At 34.5% G+C, this 25,658-nt stretch overlaps 1 protein-coding gene across 3 annotated transcripts in view; it reads right to left on the minus strand.

The window, feature by feature from the left end:
• LOC123714921 (cyclin-dependent kinase 14) overlaps positions 1 to 25,658 on the minus strand; it is a 91,174-nt gene that overhangs the window by 54,056 nt on the left and 11,460 nt on the right. For all 3 annotated transcript variants that reach the window (XM_045669585.1, XM_045669588.1, XM_045669586.1), the window contains exon 2: positions 2,204 to 2,290. In XM_045669585.1, coding sequence (XP_045525541.1) covers positions 2,204 to 2,290 — 87 coding nt within the window. The remainder of the gene's footprint in view (positions 1 to 2,203; positions 2,291 to 25,658) is intronic.

Genomic DNA, 25,658 nt, shown 5'->3' on the forward strand with positions numbered 1-25,658 from the left:
CAAATAGTGGCGGTGCGCAGCAAGAACTACCTTAATAAACGCCTAGTTGTGGAACAACGGATATCGATGTTATACGGGTATAAACACAGACGAAAAAAAATATAATCATAAATTTCCATATCTAATTAGGAACAAAATTGGGTTTTTCAATGTTTACTTTACTTAATTAAATACATTAATGATATTTGCATAGCATACGTTATGTATTTCTACACAACAAATGAAAAATACTGTAAAATGTACGGCTGCAAATCTTGCTATAAATATATTAGCAATAAACAAGGCTTCTTAGAGCAACGATAATATTTTGTGACGTTATTTGTCTTTAAATAGTATTATTCCATTTTAAATGTAGCATTATTACGCTATGCTTTTATGAGGCCTATTATTTTCTAGGAGAATCGGGAAAGAAATTCGTTCCTGAAATTAACACACACAACAATCACATAGAAATTGCCAGGGAGTTCGCTAGTTGCCGATGAACTGGAGCGCTCTTTTCTTGAAAACACTAACTCTCTTTCTCTAACTCGGAAATACTTCAATAGGAAGCTGATCCCACATATTGATTGAATCAATGCGATGCGATACTTTCAGGCTTCAAAACTGGTCCAGCCTGTTCCCCAGGCATCCCAAGACGAAACGAGAAATACTTCCCAAATTTTTGATATCCTGTCCCATCGGACATGAATTTCCTAGTTACTTCTTCATAGATTCTATAAACCAATGCAAATAGCTTCTCCAGGAACCAAAAAGTATTATACCCAGGGTAAGTATGATAACCACATACTCATTATGGATATCATATAAATTGAGAGATTTTACTTGAAGGCGTGTTGTGTATCTGGGTTATAGCTGAACCGCATTTGCGTATCCTTGATTAGATATTGATTGTTACCAATATACCGATAAAGTGAAATTCTGTACTGACATGAATATATGTAGGAATATTCCACTGAATAATTAACTGCCTTGTTATGTCGCTTTTTCTTTGTATATATTTGATACGCCAACAGTTATTTGTGTGCTAAATAACTATTACTAACAAATACTGTCCAGGCAAGTTTGGTTAGTGCTCTTGAACCAAATGTGTTATAAAACCTTTAGACAAGCTTTAAACAATTGAAGATTTTTCACGAGTGTAAAATGATCTTTTCATAGTACGGATTCAGTTACTAAAAACAGTAAAGCTCAATTATTTGAATACTAATTAATCTTATTGATCTTATAATGTGCAGGTTTCATCTGCACCGCTTCGATGGCTGCAAGTCTTCCAGAGTCCGCTTCTCTAGGCATATCCTTTTGCGATCCGATGAGCCTGGGGTACGACCTCCAAACTTTATAAATAAAGGCAACTACCAACCTGGGTGTCCATGAACTGCGACTGGGACGAATTGTTTTTAATTTGATTGATTTTTGTTATTATTAACTATTCAACTAGCGTAAATTAAACTGGTTCTAAATTAAAAGCCGTACATAATATTATTTTTTGTATTCGCTATGACTTAATCGTGAAATTATTACAATATTAAACGATTCCTTATTTCCTTTAATGTTCATACTAATGGTTTCATTAATTTTCATAATTTCCAAGCTTTTATTACGTCAGCCGTTCATCCCCTAATTGGGTTAATGTACAATTACAACCTCCAATTAACCATTTGGTAAGCCAATTTCACTGTCTTTCGATTCAAATATTAGGGCTTTTTAGCTTCTACATTGTACGGAATATTCCAACTATTATTTCCGTTTATAATGCCCATATTTGATATGACACGTCGTCTTGTTTGTCAAATATGTGAAACAACAAAAAATATGTTATGTCTATTATTTATTATTATTATTGTTTAAGTCCTTAAGTTAAGTTAAGGACTTAATTTTTGTTTAAATATTATATTAGTACCCTGTAGGTAACCATGGTAACGACGTTGTCTACATATAAAAAAGAATCCATGAAAATAAATGATGTGCTCACTTCAGTGTAGCCTTTATAAAAGTCCAACGTCTTAACAATAATGAACGTTGTTTAAATCAAACTAATAGCAAACGTCATATTTGCTGATATAAAATTACAAAAGCTTTACAGATTTAGAATTTATATTAAAAAGGCTGTGTTGCACTTGACAGTGGGCAACTTTTTAATTTACAAATTCACACAATGGCAGGTCCAATATTCCAAAGTTTCGATAAAGCTAAAGATACTTACACAATCTACCGAAGCTTAGGGACAAGCGCTTTCTGAGCTTTTGCATTTTGCTCATAGCGCCTCCCCTTTTTTCTCGCATTGTCACGCCTGTGAAAAAAGAGAAAGAAAATTTATATTATGTTTACTAACACATTAAAAATTATAATAACAATGGTGGAGTATCAAACAATTTAATCAAATAAATAAATAAATTATGGAAATTTGGATATGGGGGAGTGTGTTTTTCGAAACTTATATTACGACACTTACAATTGACATGAAAAATCGAATGAATAAGAAATTCCATACATCAAATCTTAATACTTGGGACAGGAGGCAGACGTACAAGACTTTGACTTTCAAGTGCTAACGATGTCCATGGATACCAATAACACCGGGGCTTGCTGATACGTTGCTGGCCTTTGAAGAGTACGCCTTGGTGTGATGGTTGCAGCTCCTTACAAACGTTGTGTAATACAAAAAATACTTGGCGATTAAAAAGAGTGACGGAGAGTTTAGTAGTAGAGCCAGTTCTTCTCTTCCGTTCTACTCCCTTGATGTACTGGCAGTAAATGTAAAATTAGAAGCATTTAATGTATATTTCTTTTTTATTGACGTTCATGATTGACCTATATGATTACATGATTTTTGACTTTGACTTTTGACTCAAGGCTTTAATTCGTTACGGTTCGAAAATAGTGACAGCTGGTGCCACAAAGAGGTGTTGCGCGTGAGGAAGTGCTATTAAAAGCACTGTGTTGTGAAATGACAGCTGTCGAAGTGAAATAAAAAAAATATGGAAAAAAAATGTCAATGTATTAATTGAACCATTATGTAATTGACATTGCATAGTTTTTCACGCATTCTTCCATTGCAATCTATAAATAGCAACCGTTTCATAACCAACCCGTTAACCTCATCATTACATGTAGCAAATCAGCCGTTTGATTATAACACTTTAGTACACGCAATAAATTAAAATTGTTACCGTTTTCTTGATATAATTATTTCAAGTTACGTTTAATCTAGTGATTGTCAACTCGTCTGCTGTCATGTCATTTTTAATATTAATAAAAAAATTATAATAATTTATATATTTTTTATTATTTAATTTATTTATATTATAATAATTTAATAATAATATTTTTTTTAAAACTGTTAGGATACATACAATGATGACAGCCCCATAGTAAAAACAAAACCTGACTTGGTTTTGTTTTTTACTATGGGGATGTCTGTTTCCTAATAGACTCAAAATAACTTTATTCATATAGGTAAACAAGTACATTTACGAAAAGAAGAGATGTTAAATTAATTTAAAATTTACATTTACCAGTTCGCAAGTCAAGGGCGTAGAACGGGCAAGAAGAACTGGCAAGAGACTTTCCACTACTCTTTTTAATAGCTAAGTTTCAAGTCATACTAATTGCTTGAACTGGAGCAAATCAATCCCAAGGATTAGGATCATTTAAATATTCGTCAAATTTATTAAAAGCTTTATTGATTAATTTACGTTTAACGAGAGATCTGAATTTATTCTGTGATAATTCTCTAATTCTGCTTGGGAGTTTGTTGATAAACAAATAAAATTTCCATATAAGGACTGATTCATCTTCTGGAGCCTGGTTGGTCGTACGCTTATTAGTGTTGTTTCGAGTATTATACTGGTGAAAGTCACCATTTGCTTTAAAATCGTTTATATTTTTTTATACATACAACAATGCATCGAGAATATATTGACCAGATAGTATCATAATATTTTATTTCTTCAACTTATTCCGTACCTACTCCCTTGGGAAAACACAACAAATACCCCCAACAACCCGCCAGTAGTACAGCCTTCTATACTACACAAATAAAATCTTTGACGGATATTAACGCGAATTTATTAATAATAGAAATAATAACGGTTCAAATGCTTTTCCGTAATTGCATCTCAGACTCAGTCAATCTTCAGTTTGAGTTAAATAAATAACTAGCAGACCCGACAGACGTTGTGCTATGAACTATGAATCTTGATTTCGAATTGGTATAATTAACTAAAAAAATATTTCAGAAACAAAGTGTTTATTATTCTAATGCTTTACGACGTTATACAACGTTCTTTGTTTGTTTTTTTGGCCGCATTCTGTTAATGTTATGTCAAACGCCATACGGTTACATCAAAAAAGTTTGAATTGTAAAAGCTCTTAACACTAAAAACAATTTGCTATGGTTACAAAAGTCATGATTACTTGATATGGTGGTTAAGTATTCTTAAATTTTATAATTTTGCGCGCAATTTTCTTATTTTTTTCTTTCATAAGAACCTTCTCCTGACAATAACAAACACGACGAAAAAAGAATTAGCAAAATCGGTCCAGCCGTTCACGCGTGATGCCGGTACCAAGGGAAATAGGGATTCATTTTTATATATATAGGTATAATCAATTCTTTGCGTTACATATTTTCGAGCGCATATCTGTTGAGTCTCAAACTACAGCAAAGTCGATTGCTTAATGGAATTTTCTTTTTTGCTAGTGTGCCATAGAAAATAATTTAGATAGAAAGAAATATCAATATCAGATAAAAAACAATATATTAGTTGTACCGCGTGCTTGCGAACCCGGTAATTCGGACATATAATGTTAGATAGCCACATAAAAGTATTTGTCAATTCGATCATGTTCCTGACCGCAAATCAAAATTATAGGCAATTCTCTTAAAGTACTTAATAAAAAAATGGATTATAACTATCCTAATGGCGAATCATCGGAACTGTTTAAAATTCTAAATAAATAATCAAAACTAAACATATTCAGTTACTAGACAGGAACAAAGTGTAAACAATACCGTACCATAAAAACGAAATGTGATCACCTCCTAGTAATACTCAACTACACTCGCTTGCAAGAGAAAATTCTAATATCAATTAAGGTGGTGCACTTCTCTAGATGATTATAGGGAAAATTAAAGTACGGAAATGCTATCTACGAAGTTAGACTTCCTTCTATACAGTTTCCATTTATACGACTCTTTCTGAATGGTAGTTGCAAGAAAACTTGCATTTATAATATTATTATGACACTAATTGAATGCGGAAGGATGTTGTTATCATATATACCATAATACCCTCTATGTATGTCGACCTATTTGTAAAATTAAATATAATATGTTGGTGACAAAAAGTCTGATGCAGTACATATGTCCATCAGACTTTTTGTGACAGTATTAAATAGTAAAATATTTATACATATAATTGTACTGTACGTGTTTATGTCACCGAAGTCCTCTTAAACAGCTGGACCGATTTCAATGAATTGTTTTGTATGCGTTTGGGTTATGTATATAAATCTTCTGAGCATGCATGCATTTGTTTACATGTAAGACGTGTGTACAGCACAACGTCTGTCGGATTCGCTGCTATATAAGATAAATATCTGTTTAAATCCTTTCAGTGGTAAACTTTTATGACGATATCACTCAAGTCAGATACTGTTAATGATCCTAGAAATAGAAGAAATTATAAATTGTATTCTTCAAGCGATTTGAATATTGTTATATTTGTCAAACTGAAGATGAACAACTCTTGGTCCCTTATAGCGTTTTAAACAAATTGTAATTGTTATTTGTAACGCTTCTCTAATTATATTCCTATATATTTTACATTGTGTAATTTAATGCAGGTTGTTTAAGCCAATAGATGAAACATTCTTTGGTGCATAACTGCATACGTAAGGAATAGTGTATTCAAGTGTGTGGGCAGCTAAATCAACATCTTTGTCTCTGCATTGTTTTGTTTACGTTAAAACCACTGCTTACATATATGTACAACAGATATGGGTTCTTTTCTAAGGGGCCGTTCAAGCTTTACGTAAGCAAATGTAATAAATATAAAACTGTATGTATCTCCCCCCTTCCTCGTGTCAGCAAAAATAAGCAAAGCTCTCAAAAATAATAGTACATAAACGTATTAATGTTTTGTAGGAATCCTCGAAAATGCATTTCGTTTTCAAGCACAGACAATGTGTGGGTAATATGTGTGACGTAATAATAAGAAAATCATAGACAACAACCTTCCCTTCTCCCCCCCCCCCCAGTATTTACGTAATAATTCTTGAACGGCCCGTAACTCCCTTGTGTATTAATTTTTATTATTCACCATGGCATAGTGCCGACATTTCTGTGTTTATCTCACTGAACATCGTAACATAATTTTATTTTTACGGCCTCATTCGGGATATTAACCCAAACATAACAAGATAGCAGATCGCTATCAATACATAGTATCAATAGTATACATTTCTTTACTATCACTGTGATAAAATACCTAATAAATTACACTGATAATAGTGTATTTTTAGAAATTATCAAAAAACAAATTAAACACTCTTTTGAATGCCTATTACATGTAAAGAGCGTTATACCTTTTCCATTGTGTGATCTGCACATCTAGACTACCTTATTTAATAGATGATTTTCTCTTCTTACAGTGGTGGCCTGGAAGAGATCGCTCAAAAAGCGATGAGGCCGCCAGTCGACCTCCTTTTAATTTAATCATGTTCAATTTTTATATTGTAATGCAACGAAGTTTGAATAAATATCTCAATGCAAGAATGAGCTTATTGATTGAGGTCTTAATATTTAAATCTGATAATTCATCGGTCACCGCTCATCAACGACCTTAATTAAATCTTGAATCAAGGTTTTGTCGTTCACGTATAGTATGTCCCTAGCAATTTTGTAAAGTGCATTGGCATATGCCGATAAACAAAACGCTACATTTGAGCAAACTTAAAACAGTATAATATTCGAAAAAGTAGTACTAGGTACTTGGCAAATTTCTTGAAAGATATCGAATTTTAGAGAAACCATTACAAGAGAGTAATGTTCTATGTCTGCAAAATGATTATTATTATGGAATATAAGATACAGGTGTCACTTATTGCACATCATTAAATTTGTCTCGGCAAAGAAGACAGAGGGTGTAGGCCAGGAGAAAAAGCCGCCGTAAAAAGCTCTTGGTAAAACATAAATTACACTTACGATATCTTACATTAGTTCCGTAGACCAGCTCGGACCTTCGAAAAGTTCCTGACCTTCCTGGCTCAACTACCATATTAAAGTAGTTTTCGTTACAAACACAAAAAAAACAAGACTATGTATACTAATAATACTGTCTTTTGCTATACAATGTAAAAGTTAAATCCACGGCGTAACCACGTAGAATACAAATGATAAAACTAATCAAGTTGGTTAAATAAACTCGTATAAGTTTGTCTAAAAGCCGGGAGGTGAGTCGGGACCACAGTATTCCGGTTTGTCAGAGCTGTCCGATCGAATTGCACCAGTACAAACCGAATTATCCATTTGGGATTACTCGCAAATGGGATTGAATACGTATCGATGCTAGCATCCTTATCAAATCAATATTGTGTATCTGTTAATACTATCTACCTACCTCGTGCTTGAGAAATATAATCCATGAACAATGATATATATATATATATATATATATATCATTATTTACCAATTAGTAAATGGGTATATATATATATATATACCCATTTACTAATTTATTGTATACATAATCTGAAATATAATCGAAATTTATAACAGTGTGGTGGAACAGTTTGTCCACTAGGACGTCGAACAGATTTAAATAATTAGCTTATATACTAAGGCCAATGACTTATAAGAACACATATATGACTTATAATGACACATAAGAATATTATCAATAACTTGCGCAAAACATCATGGCGCAATTTATAGAGATAGATAATTTTTACATTATAAGAGGTTCAATTCTTATACGATTAAACTAAAGTTAGGAAACAAAACATTAAAATCCAACGGACCAAAGCACTGAGACGCAACAGTACGGGTGTAAGGTGTTATGAAGGATAAGTTACTATTCTGAAAATTATCCAGAACTTAAGATTGACTTACAGACCAAGCTATTATATGCTCGGAAACAAATTAAATAATACCATTTCAGTTTTTTAAAGACACTTTAAAATAACAGACATTTAAAATGATTTAAAGATAAAATAACCTTGCTTGTATCCATGACCTAAGATTACATACATACAGATGCACATATACATTGTGTATGTTGGCAGACAACTCAAGCGGAATATTTTCCGTCGAATTCAATTCGTAAAATAGTTTTATAGTTAAAATAATCCAGCGCTCCAACCTTTATTTTTATGAGGTGAAAATGCGCTTACGCAGGCCTGCGCCAAGGATATCGAACTTGACGCGGGGATTGTGGGGCTGGAACTACACTCAAATCCCTCTGCTATTCAGAGGGGTAATGAGCCCCAACCCATTAAAACACCTCAGCCCTTCACACGCCCTTAAGATGGGCCCTCGGGGTTCAACGCTCCAACCCTAAATGGGTCTTGATCTCAGACTGCATCCGTTTCTTCGACCATTTATTGTGATATTATTTATCAGTCTCTTCTCTGATCACTGATCAGCCAGAGCAGATTCTGTGTCTGATAGATGTCATCACATGCCAAGACATTCCCTTAACAGTAGGCGCAAGTGCTAATAATGCGTACATAGAAAGAAAATTCTATTGACACACCACGCCAACAGTCTAGAGTAAAATATGTGATAATATAATTTAACTGAAAAATATTACAGCGCTTCTGGTAGTCACAATGACATATATACATAAGACTAAATATAACAAATGAAGTCCACATTGTAGGTTCAGGATGCTGGTATTATGTCAAGGCCGGCCTGTAAAGGCTCGAAACATTCGGAACTAAAACAAAAACAGAGAGTATTGTAAATAATACTGGAATGTTGTTGCGATAGTTTCTATAATTCACTGTTTGACCAAAGCAAATTTTCTTAGCTTTCAGAACGACCTACAAAAATATACGTTCCTTTGTGTTGACACAAGAGAGGTGTTATATGTCGTTAGTTTGAATTCTACAATACACATACATAATCCTACTACATACACAAATATTATTTAATGCATAATAAAGATAAGATTCGACAAAATAAATAACAGATTAGAGTAGATGTTACAATAAAAATAAAGAATCTAAATGGGAAATGGAGGGCACATGGCACGAGGAACAGAAAAGTGGAGCAAAATATTTTTTTTTTTATAAAATAGGGGGCAAACGGGCAGGAGGCTCACCTGATGTTAAGTGATACCGCCGCCCATGGACACTCTCAATGCCAGAGGGCTCGCGAGTGCGTTGCCGGCCTTTTAAGAATTTGTACGCTCTTTTCTTGAAGGACCCTAAGTCGAATTGGTTCGGAAATACTTCAGTGGGCAGCTGGTTCCACATAGCGGTGGTGCGCGGCAAAAATTGCCTTGAGAAACGCTCAGTCGTGGAACGTCGGACGTCGAGGTGATACGGGTGGAATTTTGTATTTTGCCTCGACGTCCGATGCTGAAACTCAGCTGCAGGTATTAATCCGAACAACTCCTCTGAACACTCTCCATGGTAAATGCGGTAGAAGATGCAGAGTGACCCCACATCTCTACGCAACGCCAAAGGATCGAGCCGCTCGGAGAGGGATTGGTCATCGACGATTCGAACCGCTCGTCGTTGGATACGGTCAAGTGGAAGGAGCTGGTACTGGGGAGCCCCCGCCCAGAGGTGAGAACAGTATTCCATGTGTACCGTCTCGCCTTGCTGAGCACACCAAGCTTTTTGGAGGCTAATTTAGCCTTTCCCTCCAAATGACCGTGAAACTGAACGTCGTTCGATATGTCAACGCCAAGTATTCCGATGCTGGCTGTGGCTTCAAGAAGAGTGTTTTCGAAAAGAGGAGTAGCGACAAAGGGTATTTTCATTTTAAAAGAGTTTCGACTTCAGACACAAGTTTGTTCCGGTACTCATCGACAACTGCCCGAGAAATACCTGCCCGGCCAGTGTAAAGAGTATCCCCAGTGCTGTCGTCCGCATAGCAATGAATGTTGCTAAGTTGCAACATGTCATTGATATGCAGAAGAAACAGGGTCGGGGACAGAACACAGCCTTGTGGGACCCCAGCATTCACGGGTTTAAGGTCGGAACATGCTCCGTCGACGACGACCTTGATGCTCCGATCGGCTAGAAAGCTGGAGATCCAGTCGCATAATTTCTCAGGAAGCCCGTAGGCTGGTAGCTTCGAGAGCAGTGCTTTGTGCCACACCCGATCGAAGGCTTTCGCTATGTCCAAACTAACCGCTAGTGCCTCCCCCTTGGACTCAATTGCCTCTGCCCATCTATGAGTAAGGTATACTAGAAGGTCACCAGCTGAACGACCACGACGAAAGCCGTACTGATAATCGCTAATCAGCTGGTAGCCCTCTAGATAACTCAAGAGCTGGCCATTAATAATGGATTCCATTATTTTGGAGAACAAGGAGGTTATTGCGATTGGGCGATAGTAGGATGGATCAGTGCGATCGCCTTTTTTAGGGATCGGATGTATCGAAGCGGTCTTCCAGCACTTCGGGACAGTGCCGAGCGAGTACAGGTACCGGAAAAGGCGCGTCAGGACCGGAGCCAACTCAGGAGCACATGTACGCAGCACAATTGGAGGGATACCATCCGGCCCGCTCGACTTATGAATGTCCAAGGAAGATAGTGCTCTGCGAACAGCACGTTGCTGGAATGTGATTTCCGGCATTGAGTTATCACACCGCGAAATCGCCGGTGGTGATCTCCCCCGGTCATCCAAAGTCGAGTTGGACGCAAAGAGACAGCCCAAGAGGTCGGCCTTCTCCTTCGCAGTGTGGGCGAGCGACTCATCCTCTCTGTGCAGCGGTGGTATCGATGGCTGAGCAAAATATGACTAAACTGGTGCCCAATTACAATAAACGTAAAAGAGGAAAACAACTTAGAAGGTGGATATACCAAATTAAAGAAACAGCCAGTGGTATATAGCAGAGAAATAGCACAGTGCAGAGAGTCACGGCGGGATTTGGGGGAGGCCTTTGCCAAAAAATGCACACAGATACCTAAAAGAAGATAAAAATGTAAATGTGTAAAACATCTGTTTAAGTATCTGAATTAAAATGATATTATTATTAATGCCAAACGCGAATATATAATCTAAAAAAAATCAATGGCGCTACAACCTTTTTAGGTATGGGCATCAAATTTCTGCATCTGTTTCATGATCATTTGTTAATCGAATAGGCAAGTGGGTGATCAGCCTTCTGTGCCTGACGAACGCCACTTTTTTGACCTCGAGCTAATAATAAATGCGCACATAGAAAGAAAGTCCATTGGTGCACAGCCGGGGATCTAACCTACGATCTCAGGGATGAGAGTCGCATGCTGAAGCCACTAGGCCAACACTGCTCTAACTTAATCTAAACAACTCGATATTTCCAGGAATCATGGTCACTGATAAAAATAAATTTTATTAGATACGTTCTATAGTCAGCAAATGTTTGAGATTTTCTATTATAAAATATTTTAGCTGTTAAACTAAAACGTTCATAATGTTTTTATAAATATCGTTTTAGGAGTTTAATACAATTAGAATTTAGACATATATCTTCACGAAAACCAAATTGTTTAAGGCCATTTCCACATGTTTTACAAAATGTTTCGCCTTTGTGAGCCCGTACAAATTTCAATCATATTAATAGGAATATAGCGTCTCGTTTACTTTGATTTTGTATAAACACAAGTAAGTGCAAACATTAGTCCTGTCAACGCTATCTAATCAGTGGCACCCAAATGGTTATGCATAGCATATCAAACATTTGTTAATTTATAGAATTTGTGTCCAATACGACATATGTACAGAAACATTGTGAACGCCTATAAAAATATAATTGTCTTGTTTTAGACAAAGCGAAACGTAAGCCTCTTGACTTGACTTGGTACAGATACCGGCAAACTTCTTGAGCATTAAACAAGGGAGTGGGGGAAAGTTTGCGCATCGTACACAGCGTCGGACAGAAACGTCAACTGATTTACCAATCACGCGATAGACACGACACTCTCCCGCCGCGTCGCCCCCCTCGCCTCATTGATACCTAAAATCCCTTCTGCGCAGGCATTTGTTCAAGATGTTTGCCGGTATCTGTAGCGTGATTAAACAAATGTCACGATGAAAATTACGTTTTGTAAAGTTACCACGACAAATTTAGTAAGCATTTGTAGAAACGTGCTTATTTATTAATATTGTGTAGTTATCGATGAATATAGATAATACACGATCGTCCATGTACTGACTGACGATTAGCTAACCTTTACGGTAATTATTACAAAGTTTTGTTGAAAACATTTTTTTATAAGAAAATACTTAATTTAAACAAATTAACAATTATTTATTTTTAATTTAAAATACTTAGTCACTACGTCCCGATATGTAGGTACCCTCCATTACATATAAAAAACGAAGAACAATTAAAAAATATGTACTTTCAAGATCATCAAAACAAGACAATTAGATCGGAGAAAAATCAGAGAAGAAATAAAAGGGAATTGGAAAAATATGGAGGAGGATTTTACCCTAAAAGGGGAAATACAATACAAGACCGCAAAAAAAAGAACTTAAACTAACACAACTAAGAAATGTTAACTGACCAATTTTTGTATGAAAAAGCTATAAACCTCTAATAAGTCCCGATATTTGCCGTGTTTAACAGCGAACTTTCTAGATATATCTAAAAGTATGAAATAATTCAATAAAAAAAATCTGTTAGTCTGTAAGAAATTGCTTTTAGCCGTAAGACTATCCTTTTACATTCTTTACGATCTTTACGATCTTAGATTCTTTGCTGTTTTGTATAAATAAAATGTTATTATTATTAAGTAAGGTTAGGCTTTAAAAAGGTAATAATTGATAGATAACCTCTTTAATATATTTATTTAGAAAATAAACGTTAAATCATTAATAAATCTAAACATCATAAATCAAAACAGCACGCTAATGAACATCTAAGAACACGGAGTTACTGAAGGATTACGATGTAAACCATAAAATCAGTTCGCTCCAGCCAAGATTACTCATAAATCCGCCATTAAATACCTAAAGCCATAAAATCTGCTGTTCCTTAAATATATTAAATAGAACATTTAATTACAGATCTTGCGGGCGAGAATGAAACTTGTATCGCAGTTGCGGTCAACCGCATTTCTAGCCCAATCAGAGATACGCGACACGTCGTACTATTAAACCAATCAGAATCAAACGAAACGCGCCATTAGTCCGTGAGGTGGGCGTGAATTGTATGGAGAGAATCCTGGATTCTCTCTACAAGTATTACTCCCGTATGTCAAAATCTAATACAATTTTATTGATGGGAAGTCAGACTCATTTGTAATTGTTTGCCTTAAACCATTTTCTGTTTTGAAAAGACCAACGATTTCTTCACGTGTCTTAGTATTTTATATAGCCACTAAGTGTTTTCAGAACAGGTGACAAATCCGGCTACTACTGAGAATTACTTTCGTATCAGTTATGACTAGTTAAACGAAGCTTAATAATAATTATGAAGAAATAATAATGACATCACTTTCAGAAGATAAAATCCAATTATATTTTTGTTAATTATATACCACACAGTAAAATATTCACTGTACACACTTGATATGGAGAGATAACAATTTCATCATAGCGTTTAAGTTTGACAATTGCAAACACAACCAATAACAATGCGATAGGCATTTATTTTCGTATTTTCTCCAAATCCAATTTCAAGTTTTATAGAACTTACCGAATTCGAAACTCGTTTCATATTTTTAAAGTTTTCACGCAGAACTCCTTCAACGAGGAATTATTATTTGATAAACAATAAATTTATGTAACGACACATCCTTATAAAACTAAATAATAGTTTCTCAGGTAACTGGATGGAATTGATTGTTGAAAACTCGAAAAAAAAATTCTAAGTAAAGAAATAACCAAAGATTTTTACGCAATAAATTGTTTTATACATATTTGTCTATATAAAGTACTACGCACGTACCGCATAAATAATATTACAGATTTATAAATACGATGACAACATATCTTGGGACGAACAAAAATCACAGTTCCGCATGCCAGGTTTGTGCGTTGAACCCGGTCCCACCCACGCATCACTCGCAATACGAATGACACAATTACAGCTGAATAACCGCTGATACAGAAATAAAAACCGTTAAATTTATCGCTTTGCGAGTAAAATTCTTTATCAGCGTTTTCATTCGCCCAATCCGATGATCATCCCAGTAGTATCAAGCCTATAAGTGAAAGAAGACAGAAGGCGCTTCTGGATTATTTTGTTATTTATATATACCCATAGACACTCATTTTCCCAGAGGGCTCGCAAGTGCGTTTCCGACCTTTTAAGAATAGGTACGCTTTTTTCTTGAAGGACCCTAAGTCTCTTAAGTGTTATTATTTTATAGGCATAGGCTTGGGAGATACGCCCCTTAATTATAATAGGTCGGAAAAAAGTTTCTTCGCATTTTTTAAGAAAATTTGAATATAATTTATTTACATATAACTAAAGTATGTAGGTACTATTTTTTTCGAATTTTTTTTGCCATCTTGTAAATCTGAAGTTGCAAGATCAGGACTATACGGCGGATGCATTAACACCTCCCAGCCAAGATCTCTTAATTTTTGCTGAGTGGCTAAAGATGTGTGAGGTCTAGGGTTATGATGAAAAACCAACCCCCTGTTAATTAAATTCGGCTGCTTTCTTATGGTTGGCATCTTTCATCATTTTCATCTCTTTAATCATTACAATACTTCATTATTTATTTTCAAAATATTAAAATAAATATATATCTGTCTGTATCTGTAAAACCGTATTCATAAACGCTTTTAGGCATTACGTTTATAAATAAAAGACACAATGGATATAAGATTCGATTAATCAATATGCAAAGAGCCATCCACTCGAAGCCGTGCTCTCAAGTGTATAAACGCATTGAGGCCATGACTCCGAGGTATTAATTGGTGTTATTATGAGCAAGGTGGATTTGAGGAATTTGTGGCATAGTAGAGTAATAATAATCCAGTGGCGCTACAACTTTACTTTACGTTTCTATGATCATTTGCATAGACAAAGAAGAGGCATTATATGCCTGACATATATTGTCGATATGTTTCTAAGACCCGACTCTTTCCTTAGTTTGTCTTCGCCGTACAATTGCACAGATAACAATCCCTTGGTGCACTGCTGAGATATGACCACAAAACCTCAGGGAACACACAAGCCTTCCAACGCTGCTCTTGAGCATGTATGAGCATTAAAATTACTAGTAATTTCAATACATATTTTACACGACTAGTAAAAGAAATTACATAAATCAGGAAATACTGTGGGTATTTAATTAATAAACATGTATACCTCCTCGTTCGGTTACAGTAAAAATAGTGACAATTTAACGTTTTTTTCTCTGGTAAAAAAGCGAATTTCTTATAATATTTTTATATGTTTTAACTACAAACGTTTTTTTTAATATTGTGTGTGTTTAAAACAGCCCCACAAACGTAGCGTTATGCAAATAATATATTCGAGTGTATTAACCAAGATTACTTATGACGATTTGTAACAAACTATGTATTAGTAATAATACTCATTGAAATTAACTTAATATTATAATCATTAAATAATAGAAATCGAATATAGTATGACAAATCTATAGTTGTTGTATTTGTATTATGTATTGTTATTTATAAATGATTTGCTATTAATATGTATTTCCGATTAAACGTTTTGAGTGACTACACTTCATAGATGGTTATATGATTCAATACTCAGCAAATAAAAAGCTGTAAGATTGAATAACTGTATTTATCATCTGTTAGACTACGTAAATGAACCTAAGTTAGTTATAACTCATATTTCTTAATCTAATAGGCAAGTAGGTGATCAGCCTCCTGTGACATGCCGTCGACGTCGGTCTGAGGCAAGCCGGTATCCTTACGATGTTTTCCTTCACCGTTCGAGCGAATGTAAAATGCGCACATACAAAGTCCATTGGTGCACAGCTGGAGATCGAATCTCCGACCATAGGGATCCGAGTCGCACGCTGAAGTCACTAGCCCAACACATCGCTCTTAGAATTATATAGACAGTCATTATTCAAACAAATATTCAAACGTTCAAAACTAAAGGTTCAGTTTTCCAATCCCACTTGTTTTGTTACCTAGAAAAGGGGAGATTTGAAACTCTCCTAATCTGCCTGATCGCGTGTCTGATAAGTAGTAGTAGTCTACTGTTTTATATTAAAAATAAAATCTTCTTAGAATTTTTTATTTTTTATTATATACATACTTTCACTTATATCTTTCCATATGCTTACGAGTAGAGTATTTGTGGCCCAATTAAAAATTCGTTCCCACAAACGATTAATCAACCACAATCATGCGTATACAAATACAAAACAAAGCTTTAACCTTTACAAATATATAAAATCTATTCACACAAAGCCTACCCGTTAGACCGATTCAAACGTGCGAAAGTCGTTCGTCGACCTTGCACTGCGCCCGCGCACCTCACGACTCCCCGCATACCTTATAACTAGATACAGAAACTGGTGCATCGACATTGCATTGTCTAAGCATTCATTTAACTTACAAATTTTATTTAACAACAATTGTTCTTTATATTCAGTTGCTGATATTTTATAATTTCAACTATTAAAGTATATAAAGAAACGTTAAGATGATTTAGTCATTGATTTATTGACTACATAACTGATAAAATGACAGTGTGTTTAAGATTTTGTATAGATGAAAAAGATGATAAATTAAAAAAAAAACATTTAAATATTTAAAATGCAAACCAAAATATGCAATTGTGAGTGTCCTTTGACAACAGATTAGAGCCCTACAAAGCCTATTAAAGTTTGTGTACTGTAAATATGATGAATCCTTGTAAATAAAACTTGGCGACTACAAAGAGTGAGACCACTAATTAAGAAGAACTAGCAACTGGAACTGGATTGGGAACTGGTAGTATTTTTTTATTATTGGCATTCAAGTAAAACCGATATTATTCTTCGTATAACATATTCATTAACATTAAACCGAATCAAATTCATGTTATATTAGCTGAAAGTTCTTAATATCGGAATATCAGTTCATGAACAGCTCTCAAAGCATAATGATGAGCTATCGGTAAATTATTGAACCATAATTTAAATCCATGTGCAATCAACTGTTATTCAAGTGATACTAATATTCGAATTGCGTTATAACCCCAATCAACACGTCATTCTCAACTTTATGGTTGTGCGTTCAGACCCCACTATTTTTATCTATATTTCTAACACTAGCTCGTATGGTGAGTAATAAACATAGCTAAGAAACCAGCTAAGACCCGAGCAGCGTATACCAGGCACAAAGGTTACTTTTTTTACAGAACAGGGGCCAACCGGGCAGGAGGCTCACCTATCAAGACATTAGCTCACTCTGCTTTCCTCGGGTCGTCCCTTCCATTGTGTTGTCTTTAATGTCGATTTGTTGTACAGGTATTGCGTTACATCATAAAATGATTATCGTACTAAAATATTACCTAATTCCAACAATATCTCATATATACAAGTTGAACTGATAACCCTTTGAAGTTTTAAAAATAGATTCATCTGTATAAACTGAGTTTCTAGCTAATTCTCGTTGGCAATACACCCTGAGGACAGGTCAAGATATGACTGTAAAGTCATTAAATATTTAAATATTCTAAAGCGTACATTATGTTACTATGAATATATTATGTAACGTAATTCCAAACTCGTCAATATATCTACATCTTAATCTACATTAGCAAACAAAGTTAAGTGGCATCGCTGATCGACCATATTACAAAATGTGCATCGCCTGGCAACTGGATTTCAACATAATATCATTAAAAGTGTACTTGAAATATATTGCATTAGTTGCCAAGGTGTAGCCGAATCAGTTTATTTATATTATAATAAAAGAACCTTACAGTCTCTCTAGTACGTATGTGTGAACTTAACTTTGGCTCTAGACATGGTAACTCCGCGGTTTATATTAGATATATTTCATATCTAGACAAAACATTTAAAGGCTGGACTCTTCGCTTTCAGCAGGGCGTCTATTTGATGAAAATTTAGTCTGCCGTAGTCAGGATACTGGCAGAGCATTTTACGCTTTTAAAAAATATTTCCTAAAATATCCAGAACTCTTTCGAAAAACCTATATAGCTATTATGTGTGCTCCGAGAACTCCAATTTTGTGCTAACTTTACAGATATCCCTAGTGCGTGGGTCAGCGAATTTATTATATTATCAGGTATCATCAGCGAGAGCCTACATAAAGCCGATCAGATCAGACTACTGTCAGCCTGACATGTGATGGTTTTGTAGTTTAAATAATAAATTTATTTTAACTAATAATATTAATAATTTAAGAAGGTATTGGGTTTCCAAGCTAGGCAAAAACCTGTGATATGGATAACCAGGCTTCCATTACGAAGTCACACTGAATCACAACAAAAAAGTACATACATGAGCAATCAATAAATTCTTCAAATAACACTATAAAGTTGTATGTGAGTCCTCTGTGCCTGACACATGCGAATTGAGTATGAGACCAATCCTCCTGACAATTTTTTAAATTGTCGATCGTTGGAGTTAATAAATGCCTGCCTGACCACTGGTTTTACATCATTCTAATCCCTATTTTATAAAATCTTTCTTTAGGATCGTAATTCTATAACCATAGACATAACTTGGAAAATGCTTGAATTGTTGCCAACATTCCAACCTCCAACCGCAGTGTATCAAAATTCACGAGTTCTTGAATATTTGGGTTATTTTTATTGATAGTTCCAAGTTTATTATTTATTTGTCTATAACTAAGTGTTTAAATAAAACATATTATAAATCAACCTCAAGTAAATATAACAGAAAGAACAAATCTCCGTCTTAAATATGAAAACACGATATAACGACCCGATAGCCTGAATCAGCCTTAGGCAAAAAGTAGGCCAATTATAACATAATCCATCATCCCAGCCGCTTTGACCTTTTTCATTAACGTTGTATATTTTTTAAATATTTTACAAATTTTCTCGAGAAGTAGATTAATTATTTTTATTATAAATACACACATATGTACATTATTATAAGCTCTAATTAAAATGTCTGTAAACTTTGTTCAGTTTCCAATAGACACGATTGCAAGAACAACTTATTGATCGATCTTAAAATGCTGTAAGACACTGTAAGAATTATCTGCCGTACACAATTACTTTTTTTGCTACGTATTCGATATATGTCTATATATATATATATATCGCTTTAATAAAATGAGCGAACGATGATACGCAATTGTACCAATTTATAACAAGTTTAAATCAAAAATATCATACAGTAACGTGATGTAAGTATATATTATATGGGTGTGTTTTGTTCTCACCAGTGAGTGATATTTTCCCTGCTGATTTAGCGTTTATAAAGGTGATCAACAATAAACGTAGTATCAATGGTTTCAGTTCCTTACGTTTTCCTTGTAAATCATAAAACATGGCAAGAGTTTGACGGAGAGTTTCTTGCTAGTTCTCGTCCGCTCTACGCGGCGCTTGTTTTGATGACTTTTTTAACATTCATACTTTTATATAGTTACAAAAACGAATTAATTTTGATTTGATTTGAATGTAATTTTTAACATTCGCAACGCAATGACTCACCGAAGAATCGCTTGACAGATCACGTGGTCTCTTTAAATCTTGAAAAGTAACCAAGTAAAAAGTCTTCGTTTTCATGTAGCACGGCATGCAGCACCACCAGCGAGTATCCCCAGCAAGCGAATGTTTAGTTTGTATCATTTTTTTTATTTGGCTCTACCAAAATATTGCATGTTACTATGGAATACACACCTTTTTTCTAGATAAATATTAAATTATTTTCAGCATCAGCATTTTATTATTATTATTAAGCCTTTATAGCTGACACTTATTTAAGTTAGTTAATCTAATACATTAGATGTGCCGGTTTTGGTGATCAGCTGCTTTTATTTCAGCCATTATTTTCTAATGTTAGTTCTTCTTGTTATATTTATATCGTCTGCCCATCACTTGCTCAGCACTTCTCTTTTCCTGTTTCCATCTCGTGGTTTCCATTCTGATATAATTTTCGTCCATTTCAACCTGCTAACTCTCTTCATGGGCCCGGTCCAGCGCCAATTCAATTGCCTTATTTTCTTTATAATGTCCTCTACTTTGGTCGTTGGTCTTATCTCAGTTGCCCTTTTTTCGATGTCTCAGTGTTACACCTACCGTGCTTTTTTCCATTCCTTTTTGGCACGTTCTCAATTTTAAAAGATTATTAAGCATTTACACAGCCTAAACACTTTTATATTCATTGCCTTATCACATCAGTTATATGACAATTATCAGAGCACAAATGGTAATGTAATAAAAGTCTTATGATACTTTCCACTATCTTTTTCATTTTATTCCTCAAACTCTTCAAATTGTATGAAATTAATTAATTGCTAAATATAACTAATTTAAACACAGAACACATCTAAATAAACACTTTTTAGTATAACTGAAAGCACCTTTACTATTGTGAATAACCAAATACAAAAATAGATATATGAACGTAGGGACATATTCCTACACCATACACTTCCTACTATCAATACAGTGTTGAACTCAATAGTCTTGGATCCCAAAATAACTTCTATAACAAAAACTAACTCGTCCCTATATGAGTTCCCCAAACACTCAAAAGCTTGCTCGTTAGCCACTCGTGTGACTGGTTAGCATTCATTAATAAGTGCCTTAAAAAGACACTAAGAGCAAAACAGCTCCATCCGGCATAACTATACTCGTTATTTTGTACTTCCAACGTATTACTGGATGCAATCATGGATTTTCATATGAACATAAGACGAAGTTTAGCGTTCGACTGTGAGCTTCCGTAAAAGACCAAATTGTAACAATCGAAAAATTTATAACTTATCTGTGAAGCTTGCTCTACAAAAATATAGTTTAAACTCAGTTAAGTTCATAAACATAGTGACATACACCCAGGTCTGCACAATTAAAAAAATCTTAAAACCAAAACTTCCTTGGTATAACCACAATATACATTTTTTCATATGTGTATGTTAACTCAATTTCCGCACTTAGTCGCTCATTTGGTCCGTTGTGAGCGAGTCTTGGCAAATTAAGCTAGCCCAGCCAGAATCTCAGCAGTTTCCTGGGCATTTCGCAGGTCTAACGAAGTAACCACGATTGTATAATAGAAAAAAAATTGAGAAATTAATGATTCTGTTAAGCCTCACAACCAAATGGCCTGGATCAATGGTTATTTAATAAAAATCCGCATTTAGGTCGCAATTTATCGTGTTATCAATCATTGAACAACTCCTTTGTTTCTATGATTACCTCAATAACAAAATTAATCATTAGTATGAATGCGATAGTAGGCTTGATATACTGAAGGCCTAGAATTAATTTAATATCGGTACAACTTTATACATTCATTAACAATCTCAAACAACCTGTCGTATGCTGAAACAGAAAGTATTCTTATTGCAACAATAGTTTTATAAAGTGTTAGGTAGAATTATGTCAAGTTCCGTTAATATGTCAATAGGAAGAGACTGGCTGCCCACGACACAGGAAATCCTAGTGTGAGGGCTAGTGCACTTAACTTTTTAACTAAGCATACTTATTATTATGTATAATACAGTTTTCTCTGTCTTTTCTATTAGTAATACTGGTTGCTGAGATCCGCATTTCAGCGATAAGGCCGCCGGTTGTGCAAATAATCGTTATATTCTAGAGCTTGGAATGGGAAGAAATTTTATCCCTTGCTCCATCTATCACAATTAATTTGGATAGACGGCTTGAAGGCAGAATATTAATATACAGAATGAATATTACATAGTTTAAGCATATATAGATGATAACAATGTGTGGGCACTAATGCCGCAATAAGATAGTGAGACATTTTTCCAAAATTCTAAGGAACAGCATAATTTCCACTAAAACGTAGACAAAGAACTGAGTAATGCGCTAATGAGCTAATTACTTTGACTAATTAAAGCATTTAAGACGATAATATTTATGATCTTGTGAAAAATCGACGACATCTATTTAAAAGTCTTAATAACATAACAATTAGTGCTTATGTAATCACGCATTTGGCTATACGCCTATTATATATACCAATGGCGCTACAATATTATTTATATGTTCCGTAGTTATTTCTACAGGCATTTAAACATTCAACCATTCTACACTAGAAATATTTAGTCAATATTATTTTACGGAAGGGTAAATTCCAAATTCAAAAACTCATCGCAATAAATTTCGAATCACGAACACTTGCTGACACAAATAAAACGCCAAGTGCAGAGCTCAGTTGTGGGTAAAATAATTGTGATGCGTTTATTCAAAAGGCGACCAATCGAGGGCAAGGTAAGGAACAATAAAGACCATTGGCGCGGAGCATAACAAAGGCAGATAAAAAAAAACATTCCCGAAGAACAGAATTAATGTCTTTGAAACGCGCTAGGAATATTAATGTGAACGTTTTAACGTCAACAATTTGCATTTTTGTAAGCAATTACTCAAATTCGAGTGCTCATTCAATAAAGACTGGAAAATCAAATGGGGCACGGATGTTTGTTTTGTTATTTTTTTTCATCTGTTATTTGACACTCACATTGCTAGGAGGCTGGTTAGTACGATGCCGCATTTTAACAATTGGTACACTCTTTTCTTGAAGGACCCTAAGTGGAATTGGTTCGGAAATACTTCAGTGGTTATTTTGTAAAGGATAAGTTGGTCTTCAGCCTTCTGAACCGGTACATAACGCAACTGTGATTCTTTTTCTCTGGGAATCAAGGGCAATCAATAAAGAACAACCTTCTGTAACTAATACAGCCGTTCGAGTTTTTGGGTCTTGGTATACCGGTTTCCTCACGATGTTTTCCTTCAACATACGAGCGAGTGTTAAGTGCGTACATAGACAGAAAGTCCATTGGTGCACAGCTGGGGTCGAACCTACGACCTCAGGAAGGAAAATTGCACGCTGAAAGGCCAACACTGCTCTTTACGCCTAGTACCTACTCTTATATCAGTAAGTGCCCTAAGGATTTTTTTCTATCGAATTTTCATTGCCAATTTTAAAGGCAAAAAGGGATTTAAACATTCAAAGATTTCACACAAGAAATATTTAGTCAATATTGACTTACGGAAGGCTAAATTCCAAATACAAGAACTCATCGCAATAAATTTCGAATCACGAACACTTGCTTGCTTGAAACAAGGACATCAATAAAGATACCCTTATTTCTAAAGAAACACTAACATTATGAAACATTACTACACAGCTCATAAAATGTCTAAATCTTTGGATACAAAACCTTAATCTATGCATGAACATGACAAAAGCCACAACACAAGAGCCAAGTTGAACTGAAAGGTCCACTAAAACCCGCTTAAGAAAAGGCGAAGTGAAAAGGCTGTAAGGAACACGACGTCAGCACAATACATCGCGAGTGGAATGACACGACCTCGAACCTGTGACCGTGCACACAATGCGACCCATTGTGATGTTAATGCAACCTTTGATATGCACAACGGCGCATACGATCTCTATTAATAGAACAATGTTTTTTGCAATGGGATTATGATTCAAAGACTTTAGTTCAAATTAAGGCTTTGTCTATCAATTGCAGTTGGAAGGAATCAATTGGTCTCTAGTACGCAGTGCCCCGTTTACTTGCAGGCTGTTACATAATCAAAATATAGCCTTGTTATTCATAAATGTGAGTAGCTTTTGAATTATCCTTTAATAATTATATTTATATAAAATTAGAATATACGATATGTTTAATTAGAATATTTAGAATATGTCGTTTGTAAAGTTAAATATTAGTCTGAAAACAAATTTAGGCAGAGATCGCAAAACTAAAACGTGAACGCCGTCAGTTATTGAAGTAAAACAGTTTAGAAAGCAATAACAAATACAGGGTATGTAAATCAACATTATGCTAATAATGCTATAAATTATAAAAAAAGACAAGAAATTATTTCAAATGACTAATGAGAATGAAGAAAGCGAATCAAGTAATTCACGGCAATATTCCGTGTCTGTTATTACATATTCATTTATAACTTTGTTATTTCCAATAGAGAAAACAAAATAATGTTTTTAATACTAAAATTATATGTCCAAGTTTCACTAAAAAATTTAGTTGTTTCGTAGAAAAATTCAAAGTTAAATTACTCTTTCCTTACTTATAATAAATAAACGTGAAAAACTAAGAGCACTAAGCACTAAGAAATGCTTATAATATAATGAAATATACCTATTAAAAAATTATGACCTAAGCTATCAGTAACATACGAATACAGCCGTATTTGTGATCTTGAAAATTACATATAATTGCAGAATAATACTTCCTCCACTTATCTCGTCAATACACGGTGAATCCATTTTAAGCATCACTGCCGTATAGGACATGCGTTTAATCGTTTCCGTGAAAAAAAATTCTCTTGTAATTATTTAATGACATAGACAAAAGTAATTCTAAAGTATTCCTAGTTTTTACGTTAATAAACTCGTCAAGCAAATTCTAGAATTCTTATTTCGATTTCATTTACTTCGCGTTATCTTTGGAACACCGTGCGACAATTTTGCCAAAATCGGATAACCTTTTGATACATTATAGTAACCGTTGTATGGGCTTAAAATTATAAGAGATTAAAAAGGGTGGCGGGGAGTTTCTTGCCAGTTCTTCTTGCCCTTGACTTACGAATCATCAATTTAGCATGTTTTCTGTTGACGATCATAAGTGTAGGTACTTGTTTCTATATGAATAAAGTTATTTACACCTAACTCAGGTCAAACCATGACCATGTTTGCTGTAAAGCATGCGACGACATTTACACAAAATATTTTAATATAATCATGTACTTTAAAATTTGACCAAATTTTTTTTTCGTCGAATAATTTCCTTTGAGTTAAAAAGTAGAGTGTTATAGATAAGCAAATATTTATCATGTCTAGGTCTAATACGTAAAAGCAATCAATAAAAAATAACTAGGTTAGCGATATATTAAATGAATCACATCCGTACAACGACCTCCTAAATACCTGCGCCTGCGACTGTCGAACATCTGGGATATCTACCCCTTCCGTTTACCGATTCATATTATTATAGTTACGTACTAAATGATAGTTTCAGATAGTAGAAGATATTTTAAATATAGGAAAATTACGTGACGTCAACAGTTTTAGAAATAAAATATAAATCTATATCTCTAGTCTAGTCTTATAAATAAATAAAAATCTTTTCAATGCGACAAAATTTGCTTGTGTGTGTGACAGTCAGGCCTGTATTTAAAGTTAATGACAAATCAAGTTATGTTGGGGCCTGGATTGTAGGGGTTACATTCTGGTGCTTTTCTCGCTCAACGATTGCAATACAGCGAGGAAATGCTACCAGCATAGGTACACTGCCACAGAGACAAAACTTCTTAAATTTGTTTTAATTTATTTATCAATTTTTAATTATTATTATT

This window comes from Pieris brassicae, chromosome 10 (assembly GCF_905147105.1).
Source record: "Pieris brassicae chromosome 10, ilPieBrab1.1, whole genome shotgun sequence".
NCBI lineage: Eukaryota > Metazoa > Arthropoda > Insecta > Lepidoptera > Pieridae > Pieris > Pieris brassicae.